The sequence below is a fragment of the Bos javanicus genome, chromosome 15 (genome assembly GCF_032452875.1).
Source record: "Bos javanicus breed banteng chromosome 15, ARS-OSU_banteng_1.0, whole genome shotgun sequence".
Taxonomy (NCBI): domain Eukaryota; kingdom Metazoa; phylum Chordata; class Mammalia; order Artiodactyla; family Bovidae; genus Bos; species Bos javanicus.
Window position 1 is genome coordinate 6,778,257 of NC_083882.1, and position 13,787 is coordinate 6,792,043.

The 13,787-nt window shown below is 36.6% G+C and overlaps 1 protein-coding gene across 7 annotated transcripts in view; it reads right to left on the bottom strand.

Annotated features, from left to right (window-relative positions):
- Nucleotides 1-13,787, bottom strand: part of CEP126 (centrosomal protein 126) — a 138,681-nt gene that overhangs the window by 57,606 nt on the left and 67,288 nt on the right. For 4 of the 7 annotated variants that reach the window (XM_061440127.1, XM_061440129.1, XM_061440126.1 and 1 more), the window contains exon 5: nucleotides 6,833-7,028. In XM_061440127.1, the coding sequence (XP_061296111.1) occupies nucleotides 6,833-7,028 (196 nt within the window). Of the gene's footprint in view, nucleotides 1-6,832; nucleotides 7,029-8,205; nucleotides 9,344-13,787 lie in introns of all 7 variants that reach the window. The other 3 variants (XM_061440131.1, XM_061440132.1, XM_061440133.1) reach the window with 3 other exon arrangements.

The following is a 13,787-nucleotide window of genomic DNA, read 5'->3' on the forward strand; positions in this document are numbered from 1 at the left end:
TCTTCACCTTAAAGTAACTACTCAATTATCCTAGCCATTAGTTATGGCTTAGAAAATAATTTTTGCTATTGCTGTTCCATTCAGAGAATAGTTTCCTGAAGGTTTCATAACAGCATGTGAAATTCTGAAACATAGTTATTTACAAAGGGTATTTTTTTTTTCCTGAGACTTGGACTGGACTTGAATGAGGCTCTTAAAAGCCCTATGACTCTAATATGACTTTCCTATTGGTAAGGCTATACATTCTTATAAAAGTTAATCTCATGGTCTATAAAAATATAAGATGTTTATGAAAACATGCCTGGATCCTGCTGATTTAATACTTAGATGGAGTGCATGCACTGGTATTATTATTTTTAAATTCCCCAGGGAATTCTAATGTGGATTTAAGACTGAGAACTATTGATTTTAATGGCTCATTTTTGGAGATTTAGCACAGTAATAATTTCCATGAATTCTTTACAGTTAAGAGTCTCATCATTACTTCAATGGAATCTAATGGAAATTATCAGTTTTTAATAAAATTTCATGATCACTTCAAAGTATTCTTGTTGTTCAGTCGCTCAGTCGTGTCCAATTTTTTGCCACCCCATGAACCGCAGCATGCCAGGCCTCCCTGTCCATCACCAACTCCCGGAGTTTGCTCAAACTCATGTCCATTGAGTCAGTGATGCCATCCAACCATCTCGTTCTCTGTTGTCCCCTTCTCCTTCTGCCTTTAATCTTTCCCAGCATCAGGTTCTTTTCTAATGAGTCAGTTCTTCGCATCAGGTGCCCAAAGTATTGGAGCTTCAGCTTCAGCACCAGTCCTTCCAAAGAACGTACAGGGTTGATTTCCTTAAGGATTGACTGGTTTGATCTCCTTGCAGTCCAAGGGACTCTCAAGAATCTTCTCCAGCACCACAGTTCAAAAGCATCACTTCTTCGGGGCTCAGCCTTCTTTGTAATCCAAATCTCACATCATACATGACTACTGGACAAACCATAGGTTTGATTATATGGACCTATGTCAGCAAAGTGATGCCTTTGCTTTTTAATACACTATGTAGCTTTGTCATAGCTATTCCAAGATTGTTGTTGTTCACTCAGTTGTTCCAACTCTGCAACTCCATGGACTGCATCATGCCAGGCTGCTCTGTCCTTTGCCATCTCCTGGCACTTGCTCAAACTCATGTTCATCGAGTCAGTGATGCCATCCAACCATCTTGTCCTCTGTTGTCCCCTTCTCCTCCTACTTTTAATCTTTCCCAGCATCAGGGTGTTTTCTAATGAGTCGGCTCTTTGCCATCAGGAGGCCAAAGTACTGGAGCTTCAGTTTTAGTTATCAGTCCTTCTAATGAACATTCACATTTGATTTCCTTTAGGGTTTCCTGGTTTGATCTCCTTGCAGTCCAAGGAACTCTCAAGAGTCTTCTTTAGCACCACAGTTTAAAAGCATCAATTCTTCATCGTTCAGCCTCCTTTATGGTTCAACTCTCACAAGCATACATGACTAATGGCAAAACCATAGCTTTGACCAGATGAACCTTAGTTGCCAAAATAATGTCTCTGCTTTTTAATATGCTGCCTAGGTTTGTCGTAGGTTTCCTTCCAAAGAGAAAGCATCTTTCAATTTCGTGGCTGCAGTCACCATCTGTAGTGATTTTGGAGCCCAAGAAAATAAAGTCTGTCACTGTTTCCATTGTTTCCCCATCTATTTGCCATGAAGTGATGGGACTGGATGCCATGATCTTCGTTTTTTCAATGTTGCGTTTTAAGCCAGCTTTTTCACTCTCCTCTTTCACCTTCATCGAGAGGCTCTTTAGTTCCTCTTTGTTTTCTGCCATAAGGGTAGTGTCATCTGCATAACTGATTTTATTGATATTTCTCTCAGCAATCTTGATTCCAGCTTCCTCCAGCCCGGCATTTCCAATGATGTACTCTGCACAGAAGTTAAATAAGTAGGGTGACAATATACAGCCTTGACATACTCCTTTCCCAATTTGGAACCAGTCCTTGTTCCATGTCTGTTTCTAACTGTTACTTCTTGACCTGCAAACAGGTTTCTCAGGAGGCAGGTAAGGTGCTCTGGTATTCCCATCTCTTCCAGAATTTTCCACAGTTTGTTGTCATCTACACAGTCAAAGCTTTAGTATAGTCAATGAAGCAGAAGTAGATGTTTTTCTGGAATTCTCTTGCTTTTTCTGTGATCGAACAGATGATGGCAATTTGATCCCTGGTTTATCTGTCTTTTCTAAATTCAGCTTGAACATCTAGAAGTTCTTGGTTCATGTATTGTTGAAGCCAGGCTTCCTTGGAAATTTGTGGTTGCAGTCACCATCTGCAGTGATGGTATAGTCAATGTTTATAACTATTTCTAATTTCACACATATAACACAGATATTTAAAAAGCATTAATCAGCATAACATATGTAGAAATAAATTTACACAAATTTTAGAAAATTTAAATAATCTGATATTAAACAAAAATTTAGTATTTTTTTTAGCCCTGAAAATAAACTGAGAAACCAAAGAAGTCAGTTACAGATTAAAAATATTTTAGTTTATATAGTTAGTACTTACTGATATACTACTGTAAATGTTTTGCAAATGGTTTATTAGAGTTTGATATTACTAGCCTTTATTCCCTGTTACTTCCTTCAACCTAACTCAAACAAAGCAAAGCACAGCTCCTTCAATGTCTGCTTTTGGAACAGTTATTTTAATTGATAATGAGGCTCCTAAAAGCTCTATGACTCTAACAAGAATTTCATCGAGACTGCATCTAATGAGATATAGAAATCTGGATTAGAAGGTCCTGTTAGACATAAGTATGATGTCTGTGGCTTTAACATTTCTCTTTGCCTAGGTCTGTGGTTGCTTCATTTCCCAAAGCACCTAAAAAGAAGTTCAGCAAACTCTTTTTTTTACTCAGAATTTTTCACTAAATCAAACTTTTTTTCTCAAATTTTTCTTATCATTAAAAAAAATGAAACATTGTGATCAGCTTCAAGCTTTGCTTGTAAGTTACTGATATAAATTGTACTAGACTTAACATTGGAGAAGGCAATGGCACCCCATTCCAGTACTCTTGCCTGGAATATCCCACGGACAGAGGAGCCTGGTAGGCTGCAGTCCATGGGGTCGCTAAGAGTTGGACACGACTGAGCAACTTCACTTTCACTTTTCACTTTCATGCCTTGGAGAAGGAAATGGCAACCTACTCCAGTGTTCTTGCCTGGAGAATCCCAGGGATGGGGGAGCCTGGTGGGCTGCCGTCTATGGGGTCGCACAGAATCAGACACGACTGAAGCGACTTAGCAGCAGTAGCAGTAGCAGCAGACTTAACATGCTTTGTCTTTTATTTTTTAAATCAACTGTATTGAGATATACTTATCTACAGTAAAATGCACTCATTTTTTGGTTGTTATTGTATGTTTATGGAGTAAAATTTCATAACATAGAAGTTGGCTTAAAGCTTAACATTCAGAAAACTAAGATTGTGGCATCTGGTCCCATCACTTTATGGCAAATAGATGGGGAAACAGTGGAAACAGCAGCTGACTTTATTTTGGGGGGCTCCAAAATCACTGCAGATGGTGACTGCAGCTGTGAAATTAAAAGATGCTTACTCCTTGGAAGGAAAGTTATGACCAACCTAGACAGGATATTAAAAAGCAGAGACATTACTTTGCCAACAAAAGTCCATCTAGGCAAGGCTATGGTTTTTCCAGTAGTCATATATAGATGTGAGAGTTGGACTATAAAGAAAGCTGAGCACTGAAGAATTGATGCTTTGGAACTGTGGTGTTGGAGAAGATTCTTGAGATTCCCTTGGACTGCACGGAGATCCAACCGGTCCATCCTAAAGGAGATCAGTCCTGAGTGTTCACTGGAAGGACTGATGTTGAAGCTGAAACTCCAATACATTGGCCACCTGATGCGAAGAGCTGACTCATTTGAAAAGACCCTGATGCTTGGAAAGATTGAGGGTGGGAAGAGAAGGGGACGACAGAGGATGAGATGGCTGGATGGCATCACTGACTCAATGGACATGAGTTTGGGTAAACTTTGGGAGTTGGTGATGGACAGGGAGGCCTGGTGTGCTGCGGTCCATGGAGTCGCAGAGAGTCAGACAAGACTGAGCCACTGAACTGTACTGAATGGAGTGAAACTAGTAATACTCAAATAATTTATTATTTTTAAATATAAAACGTATTTATTCACATCTTTGAGAAGTTACCATTTCTTCAAAAAATTTATGTACAAAATGCCAAGAAAAATTACAATAGCACCTTATTTCAAACCAAAAATACACACATGATGTATACAAACTTTAAAAAACAAAATACAAGCAATGTGAATATACATTATTTCAAAAATATTTCCAATGGTATAGCTACAACTTAAATTATGTTAAAAGAAATAAATAACAGTGTTACCTAATATATTTACATATTTGTGTCATATTTTTTTGATGTGGACTATTTAAAAAAATCTTTACTGAATTTTACAATATTGTTTTATATTTTGATTTTTTGGCCATGAGGCATGTGGTATCTTAGCTTCCTCATTAGGGATTGAACCTACACTCCTTCATAGGAAGGTGAAGTCTCTACCACTGGACCACCAAGGAGTCCCTAAATTATCATATTTTAAATGTATAGTTTGATAGGTTTTGACAAATTATTTACCCATAACTGTCATCCTGAAATCTTTAAGAACTTTCCATCTGTTGAATGGAGAAGGCAACAGCACCCCACTCCAGTACTGTTGCCTGGAAAATCCCATGGATGGAGGAGCCTGGTAGGCTGCAGTCCATGTGGTCGCTGAGAGTCGGACACGACTGAGCGACTTCACTTTGACTTTTCACTTTCATGAATTGGAGAAGGAAATGGCAACCCACTCCAGTATTCTTGACTACAGAATCCCAGGGATGGGGGAGCCTGGTGGGCTGCCGTCTATGGGGTCGCACAGAGTTGGTCACGACTGAAGCGACTTAGCAGCAGCAGCATCCTTTGAAAGTTCCCTCATGCTTCTTTGTAGTAAATACCTACCCACCACTGACAACTACTAATCTGTTTGTTACTATATAGATCTGAGTTTTCATTTGATATCATTTTCATTCTGCCTGAAAGACTTTCCAGAGGATCTTTTATTGCAGATACTGTTGTGTTCAGCTGTTGCTCATTTGAAAATGCCTATTTGGCTTTCATTTTAGAAGGACATTTTAGTTAAATATAGATTATAGGTTGGTAGTTTTTTTTTTTACTTGTCAGAACTTTGAAAATGTTTCACTGTCTTCTGGCCTGAAATTAGTGTGGTTCATCTTACCTTTGTTAACTTGCATGTAATACATCTTTTACTCACTTTAGCTTAATTTAATTTTGATAAGGTTTTTTTGTGATGGGCTGTGTGCACATACATATGAGTGTATACTTACTTATCTTGGAGTTTGTTGAGCTTCTTTAATTTATGGATTTGCAGTTTCATCAAACTTGAAACATTCCCAGCCACTGTTTCTTTAAATGTTCCCTCTCCTCTTTGTGAGATTAATTAAATGAATGTTAGATTTAGATATTGTCCCTCATGTCACTAAGTTTTGTTAAATATATTTTTTCTGACTTTTTTCTCCCAATGCTTCAGACTGGATGATTTCTGTCCACTGATCCTTTTGTCTATAGAGCCTTCATTGATAAGTCCAACTAGCATAATTTTAATTTCAGGTAATATGTTTTTCAGATCTAGAAATTCTATTTGGTTCCTCCAAAAATTTCATTCTCATTATGTTCACTTTTCTTTAATTCTCTGAACACATTTGTAAAAGTTACTTTAAACTCTTGCCTGATAATTATCTCTGTCATTTATGATTATATTGACTATTTTTTCTCCTGGTTATGGGTCATATAGCTTTCTGCTTTTTCATACCTAGTGAATTCTGAGTGTTGGACATTGTGAACATTATGCTGTATGTCTAAATTTCAGTCTTCTTTAAAAGAGTGTTTCTTTTTTTGACAGGTAGTTAAAATACCTATGGATTTTTTCCGAGGCCTGTCAGGAAGATATGTCCAGGTAAAAAGCCTGTGTGATCATAGGGCTTACCTCATTTGTTTCCCTTTATTCAAGACCATCTCTTATATTACCTGTTCTGCACAGTTTAAAAATAACTGTTTCATATATTTTATTCCAAATTATAGTTGTGTGTGGCAGGACGGCACTTCTTCATAGCCAGATGAAGTCTCCTGTTTTGCTTTTCTAGCCTTGCCACAATTGCTCAGTTACTGGATAAACTAGGCCAAGATTACAAATTTAATCTTGATATCAGCATACTGACAATCTTATAAATGTGGGCAATTACTCATAAAAAATAAAGTGCATGAACATTTCAGGAAGTTTAGTATGAAATCCATACTCATTTGTAGGAAAAACTGAAGTAAACACCATACTAGAGAGAAGAGAAACACCATTTCTAGCTAATTATGCCATTTATTTATCAAGAACTTAATAGCCACATGTATTATAATTTTCAATTTGTATTTTATAATCCAATCTATAATGATACTTAAGATACATTATACTTTCAAATAACTTTCATATTTTTCAAAAAATAACATTCATAAAGCATATTTTTCTATGTATGAGACGTGGAAAAAGAAGAATAGCAGCACAGAGAAAATTGGAGCAAAAAGCTATTAAAACCTTCTCTCATTAGTATCTGTGATGAATCTGTGCTGATTCATCCAAGCATACCGTTGGCTGGTGTTATATATTTCTTTAGTGGATAACAATGCAAAAATGGGACAGAATTATTGCTAGATATTAAAATATTAATAATGTATTTAGAGTTTCATACTTGCAAACTGCTTAGATGCTGATCTTCTAGGAGTTTCTGCGTTTCCTCCAGTTTAAGCTGGAATGCATCTTTGTTAGTAGTCAAGTTTGCCTTGCTGTTTTCCATTTCTTGACCACAATTGATTTTGGATATGAGATATTTCTGATGCTTATGATCATTTTTTGACAATGATGAAGGCAAGTCATTATCTATAGCTCTGTGAACCACACATAAAAAATGTTTAGTATACTTAAATAAAGTTAACATACAAATGACATATCATGTAATATGTGTTTGTGTGTGTCCAGATAATCATATATAAGGATATTGGAGAAATATATAGATATATTAGAATGGGAATTTAAAGGAATCAATAATAGAATAAAAATGGATGTGGGATTATAGTGTCAATAAAGCATTCCATCTTCGTGTAGGAATGCCCAATTTTTCATGGCTTTGTTTATTAAATCCTATTCCTCTACTATTTGGGATAGATATTGAAGTAATTACTATAGATGTACAGAGTCAGTCCTCAGTTCTTTAAGAGCATCCCTATCTGGATAATAACATGCTGCACTACCCTTAGTTCTGAGTTGATATCATAGATGGTGCTATCCCTATAACCCTAATAGAGTTGGTTGAAGATTCAAGCAGTTAGAAAATATGAAAATTTCTTGTCAGGGTAGACTGGAATTTCCATCTAACTTTAATACGTTTGGAAACTTGGATTCCATCTAACTTTACTAGGTTTGGAAGACACTAACATATTTTTCTCAGTTGTACCACAAATATAAGCATGGTTTTCATGGCACAGAGGGGGCACCTTTAAAGCAGAGTCTATTTTTAGTGTGTTAAAGTGCCAGCTCCAAATTATCAGTGGATGATATCATCCTGTTTCAGAATTTTGCATCTTCTGGAAACTTACAGCATGTTACACTTCAGTATATGAACAAAGTGAAAATTAAAAAAAAAAAAAAAGGAAAATTTTTTTGGAGTGGGTGAGAGATGAAAGTATATCAAAAGCTGACTGCTATTGCATTAGGGCTGGCGGTATGAATCCCAAGGGTATTTATCCCCAATTCACTTGAATTATCCTCAATTCAATGAGGATTAAAATACTTTGAAAAGTGACTTGTGGCCACATGTGACATATATCTATCTCCAATACCCATATATATCTTTATTTGGACAGACTGGAATAGTCAAAGTCAATGATTACTAGATTCCTGACTATCCTTTTGCAACCACAGAGAGATTAAGGAGAGCAAAAAGGTATCTAAGTTCCTGAACACTGAGATTATGTTTCTCTTACATATTCCTTCCCTTTCAGTCACCCTTCCCAAATGAAGTATTGCTAAATCTACAGAAATATCTAATAAACTAAATTTATTTACCTTTTAAGTTGTCGTCTCTCAACTTTTTCTTCTCTATTTCTTTCTTGCTTCTCTTGCTTCTCTTCTCTTCTCTACTTGCTTCCCCCAGTGAGGAGGATTGAAGGAATGTATAGGAATAAATGGAGATGGAGAGGCAGAAAGACAGGAAGAGTGAAGCACAGGGGGAAAGGAAGAAGAAATCATAAAAGAAGAAGAAACAGAAGGAATGGGAGAGGGGAAGTCTAAATTTGCTGAAGGCAAATATGGAGAGGGAGATGAATACAAAGGAGAGGAAAAAAGAGGGATAGACAAAAGAGGTAAGAACGGAGAGGTAGTAGGGGAAGGTGAAGGAGAGGAGGAAAGAACAGATGAAGAGGAAGAAAGCTGTAGAGAGGATGAAGAAGAGGATATGGAATTAGAAGGTGAAGACAAAGAGGAGGATGGAGAATTACAGGGAGGCAGATTGGACAGAACTGACACAGATGGATGACCTACAAAGGCCTGGGGAAGATTTGACAATGCTATGGTTTGTGGGACAGATTGCTGGACTGATGGAAAAGGATCTAACTGAGCAGGATGTTCAGGCAACGGAGTGACAGCAGAAAGAGTGGGGACTGTTTGATGAGGGGGATGACTGGCTAAACAGGAAGGCTTCAAAACAGGAAAACCTTCCAAAGGGGTTGGAGGAACAGTCAGTTGAGCTGGAAGGGAACGACGGACAAGGGCAGGCATTAGAGTTGTTGGGGTTGAATGCTGTGCTGGAAGAGAATGTTCGGATCTGAAAGTTTTATAAAACAACTTGCTCTGTGAGTCTGAATCAGGAATGACTGGTGAACCTCGGGGTGGGTGGGGTAAATGGTCAGGTGGGCCAGAAGGAATTGGGGTTGGCAGATGAGGGAACCTGCCAGGAAAGCTAGAAGTAACTGAAGCTGGTGGGCGAGGAAGATACTTGATCGGGTAGGATGGTAACGGGGCTGCTAAGAAGTTCTTTGGAAGAGCAGAGGGGACAGATGGATGGACAGGCTGGCAGGTGGAAGAAACGGTTGGATAGCTAGGAAGAATTTGGGAATGGTGGGATAGCAATGGGGCTCTGAAGGGAGATAGCTTATTAGGTAAGTGGGGATCAGGTGTGGAGGTAGCTGGACAGGCAGGAATGGATCTGCATAGGTGGAAAAGCATTTGAACAGGAAGTAGAGAGACAGCCTTATTAAGATGGTTTTTCGCTGTATTGGGCTCCCTCTATGTTCATACTATGCTTTGTTCTGAGGGTCCATGCATTACGTCCTTCTGACCAACCAGTGTCCTCTCATGAGTTGAGAAATGTACATAGGTTACTTATTCAGGTTCCCCTTTTCTCATTCCTTGCCCTTTAACAGTATTTTCACCTCTCAGAAGTCTGATAGTCATATAGATAATGAATATGGGCTAGAAAATCTGGTTGAAAGTGATGATACAAAGGGCAAATAGAGGTCAAACAGATCACTGCTCAGCTTTAGTCAGATTTCTCAGGGTAGGTAGCCTGTGGTTCAGGATCAACCGTCTCACCACAAATACATGGATATTGGAGATAGATATCTAACAACATTATCTTAAAGTATAAAAATATGGGGAAAATGTAGTTTCTTTTGCTCTATGTGTACGTCTACCAAAAGGGTCAAGTATATTATCTTTGTGATAAGGATTTGGTTGTGATGGAAGGCTTTTATTTTTTATTAGTCATTTCTTATATCACATTATTTCTTGAAGTAGTTTTTATTTTCATTTGGACATGTGTCTTATTTTTCTTGAGGCTTAAGCACTGAATGCCTTCCATTTTTAATACAATTCTTCTCTCCTTTAGATTATCACATTACAGCATCTTAAATTATTTTTATCTACCACTAATATTTTCTACATTAGGACAATCATTTGTGAGTACAGATATATCTCCCCTTCTTTGGAAGGCTCCTGTTTCTTGGTATTACCTTATTGTTGAACACATTTTAGGTTTATATTGTACAGAAAATGTATTTTTAATGTGATAACCACATATAAGTATTTGTAGCCTAATTACATTTTTAATCCTAGTACATATAAATATTTCTATGAACTTAACACCTGATCTTTAATATTCCAAGCTTTTACATTTGTAGTACAGCATCTTTATAGTTTATAAAGCATTTTCACATACATTATTTTAATACTGTCAGTTATCTGTGGAGAGCAGCTTAACTTTATAATAAGTAAACAAGGGTGTTCTCTCTATAAATTGTATACATTTGTTGTATTCCAAATACATAAAATTTATGTATGTGTATATAGAGATATAGACATCATGAAGTCATAGTAATAATAGTATATTACAACAATAACTGAAAACTATGTATTCTAGTTTAGAATGGAAATAATTTCTTGTAAAAGAAAATTGGTACAATGGTCCTAGCACAGATTTGGTATAAGAATAACTACATGTTTGTTTGCTACAGTGAAATCAAAGTTGTCTGATGTGTTATCTCTTCTATACTTTAGAAGAGATACTTTAGTATATACTTTAGAAAGTGTATACTGTTGAACAAAAATGTCTATCCTTTTATTCATTGTGCAAAAGTTTTTTTGATTGAAAATAGTTGATGTTATCAGGATAATAATACACAGAAAAATAAATCTAGTAGAGCAGAAAACCTGTATATAAAAATGCACATTACTTCCATACTAAATTACTGGAAATTTTTTATTCCTCTAAATTCCCCTGGACCCTAAACCCCCTCTAATTGTCTGTCATCTTCCTTTTTGAGACAAAAATTTCCAGTGAGTATTCTAAAATTACACTGTGTTCACTGCCTCAGCTTCCATTCGTTTCTTAATCTACTGCTGTCGGGCTTCTGTCTCTACCATTCCAATGTACTGCTTTTGCTAGTGATTAACTAATTGACCTAACTGCAAAAAGAGACACTTCTTGACCACTATCTTTCTTGACTTTAATTCCCTCGGTTTTCATATTATCATATGTTCCTGGATATTTTGTAACTTCTCTGGTTGTTCCTCCTCAGGCTCTTTCTTGAGCTCCTCTTTCTTTGCTTGGATATGCTAGATTTTTTGAGTTATGCAAGCCTCTGCTTGTCTATCCATATTCTCTGTGTAATCTTATTCATATTGTCTGTGTGATCTTATCTGTATCTGTATGTAAGTGAAGGGTTAATCCATCCTCTGTGGACCAATTCAACTCTGGGTTAACTCTTTATCTCTGTCCCCTGGATTATTAGCAGAACTAGGACTGTGTTTCAGGCACACAGATATAAAAAATGACCCTTCATGGATAAACTGTCTGTACTGACAGGACTGTGAATAAGTCATAGGAAGGACTTATAGGAAGGACTGGTAGGAAGCTATAGCTTTGGGTTTCCCCAAGTGTGGTAATTCTTAAAACTGAACATATCGCTTGCATGGAAGCTATTCATATAGTCATTACAAGAAATATTGGCTCCTGTTTAGAACAGAGGATTTCTAACCCAGGTTGTCTGTGCATTGTGGGAAGAGGGGGATAGCAAAGATGAGCCCTTTAACTATTTCGCAGCATGCCATAAGGATTCCGCCTACTGAAGAATGTTGCCTGTTGGCATGCAGTGTTTTATGTCTTCTAATTGAGGTCAAACCTGGTCTACTGCAGTCATGAGTTTGAGTGTTCAGCTGAACCAAGACCACCACTAGTGGGTACTAAAGTGTTAGTCACTCAGTTGTGTCTGACTCTTTGTGACCCCATGCACTATAGCCCACCAGGCTCATCTGTCCATGGAATTCTCCAGGCAAGAATACTGGAGTGGGTTGCCATTCCCTTCTCTAGGGGACCTTCCCAACCCATGGATCAAACCTGGCAGATTCTTTACCATCTGAGCCACCAGGGACTGAACTATGGCTTTAACTTATCCATTCATTGACAACTATCATACCTACATTCATGGCCCAGACATCTTACCAATGAGAAATTGACTCCAGAATAGCTCATAAGTGTCTCAAACTCACAATTTGTCATCATCCTTCCAGTTACTCTCTCCCTTAAACCACTTTGTCCTGAACAGTCCTTATTTTGATAAATCGTTTCATTATCCATTAACTAACCAAATCCATTCTCCACAGTCATTCTTGATTCCTCCCATTCACCTTTTGGTTCTTAAAAAGTTACCAAATCATGTTGATTCTACCTACTAAGTAGGTCTTCATAAGTCATTGTTTTCATTAACTAAACTACCATTTTGTCTGATTTTTCGACCTTTAGTCTTACTATATTCTTCCTCAACCTGACAATATTCCTAAAATATAAATGTTATATGCTTGCTTAAAATCTCTCAGTAACTGCTTTTAGAACAAATTCCTTAACAAAGCTCTTCATGTCTTAATTCATGGCTTCCTTTCTAAACAACCTATCTGTCTACAATTTCTCAATGTACACATTAGTCAAAATAAATTACCACAGACTTATAGTTACCAGAAGGGAAGAGACAGATTGGGAGTTTGGGATTGACATGTACACACTGCTATATTTAAAATAGATAACCAACAAAAATCTACTGTATAGCACAGGGAACACTGCTCAATATTCTGTAATAACCTAAATGGGGAAAGAATTTGAAAAATAGATACATGTATATATACATAACTGAATCACTTTGCAATATACCTGAAACTAACACAACACTGTTAATCAACTATGCTCTGATATAAAATAAAAATTAAAATGAACAAAATGAACCACCTCTTTCAGCTCTCTTAATACAGCACATCCTTTTATACCTTTGTTCTTTTTCACATACTATTTGTTCCATCTTTCCGGAGTTCCCTCTCAATGTCTCTGATAAATATCTTCCTCATTTATTAAGCTTCAGGTCATGTTTATATCCTCTGAGTTTTCATAATGCCAGTGATGTTTCTCTGTTTAAAGTATTTGTTGAATACTTCCAACATGCACAGCACTGAACTAAGCATCATAGGGAATATCTGCATGAGCGAGATTAAGCTATTGTTCTCTACAATATTACAGTTTGGTGGGGCAGGCATAACTACACATAAAAATTGAGCAATAACATATACAATCATGATTTTAAAATTTATTGATATGGCCTTGAGCTCTTGTTTCATCGTATGTTCAACTGTTTTTATACATTCTACTTGGATATTTACTCTCTAAATTCAGAAAGCTCAAATGAAGTTTAATAATATCTTGTTAAACCTATACACTTTTATTACATTCTTTATAATTTTTAAAGTCAGGAAATTCCCTCAATGATCAAGATTCAAAATTTCACCCTCTTTTGATTTTTTTACTTCTTTCATTTTCTTTATTCCACTATACACCAAAGCTATAATACAGTCTTTCCATGAAATATTTTTCTTCTGTCTTTCTTTTGTATTTCACTACCACTCTTTTAACATAAGTCCTTTTAAACTCATTGCTTGAATATCTCTTGATTTTCCTGCACTATCCTCTCCATACTCCAATTATTTTTATATCAAGAGATACTTTATTCTATATGAAACTTCTCACATTATTCTTATTCTTTAATTTATTCTTTGATGATTTACATTATTACGTTAAATTCATGTATACAGCACCTGATTCAGTATTTTTG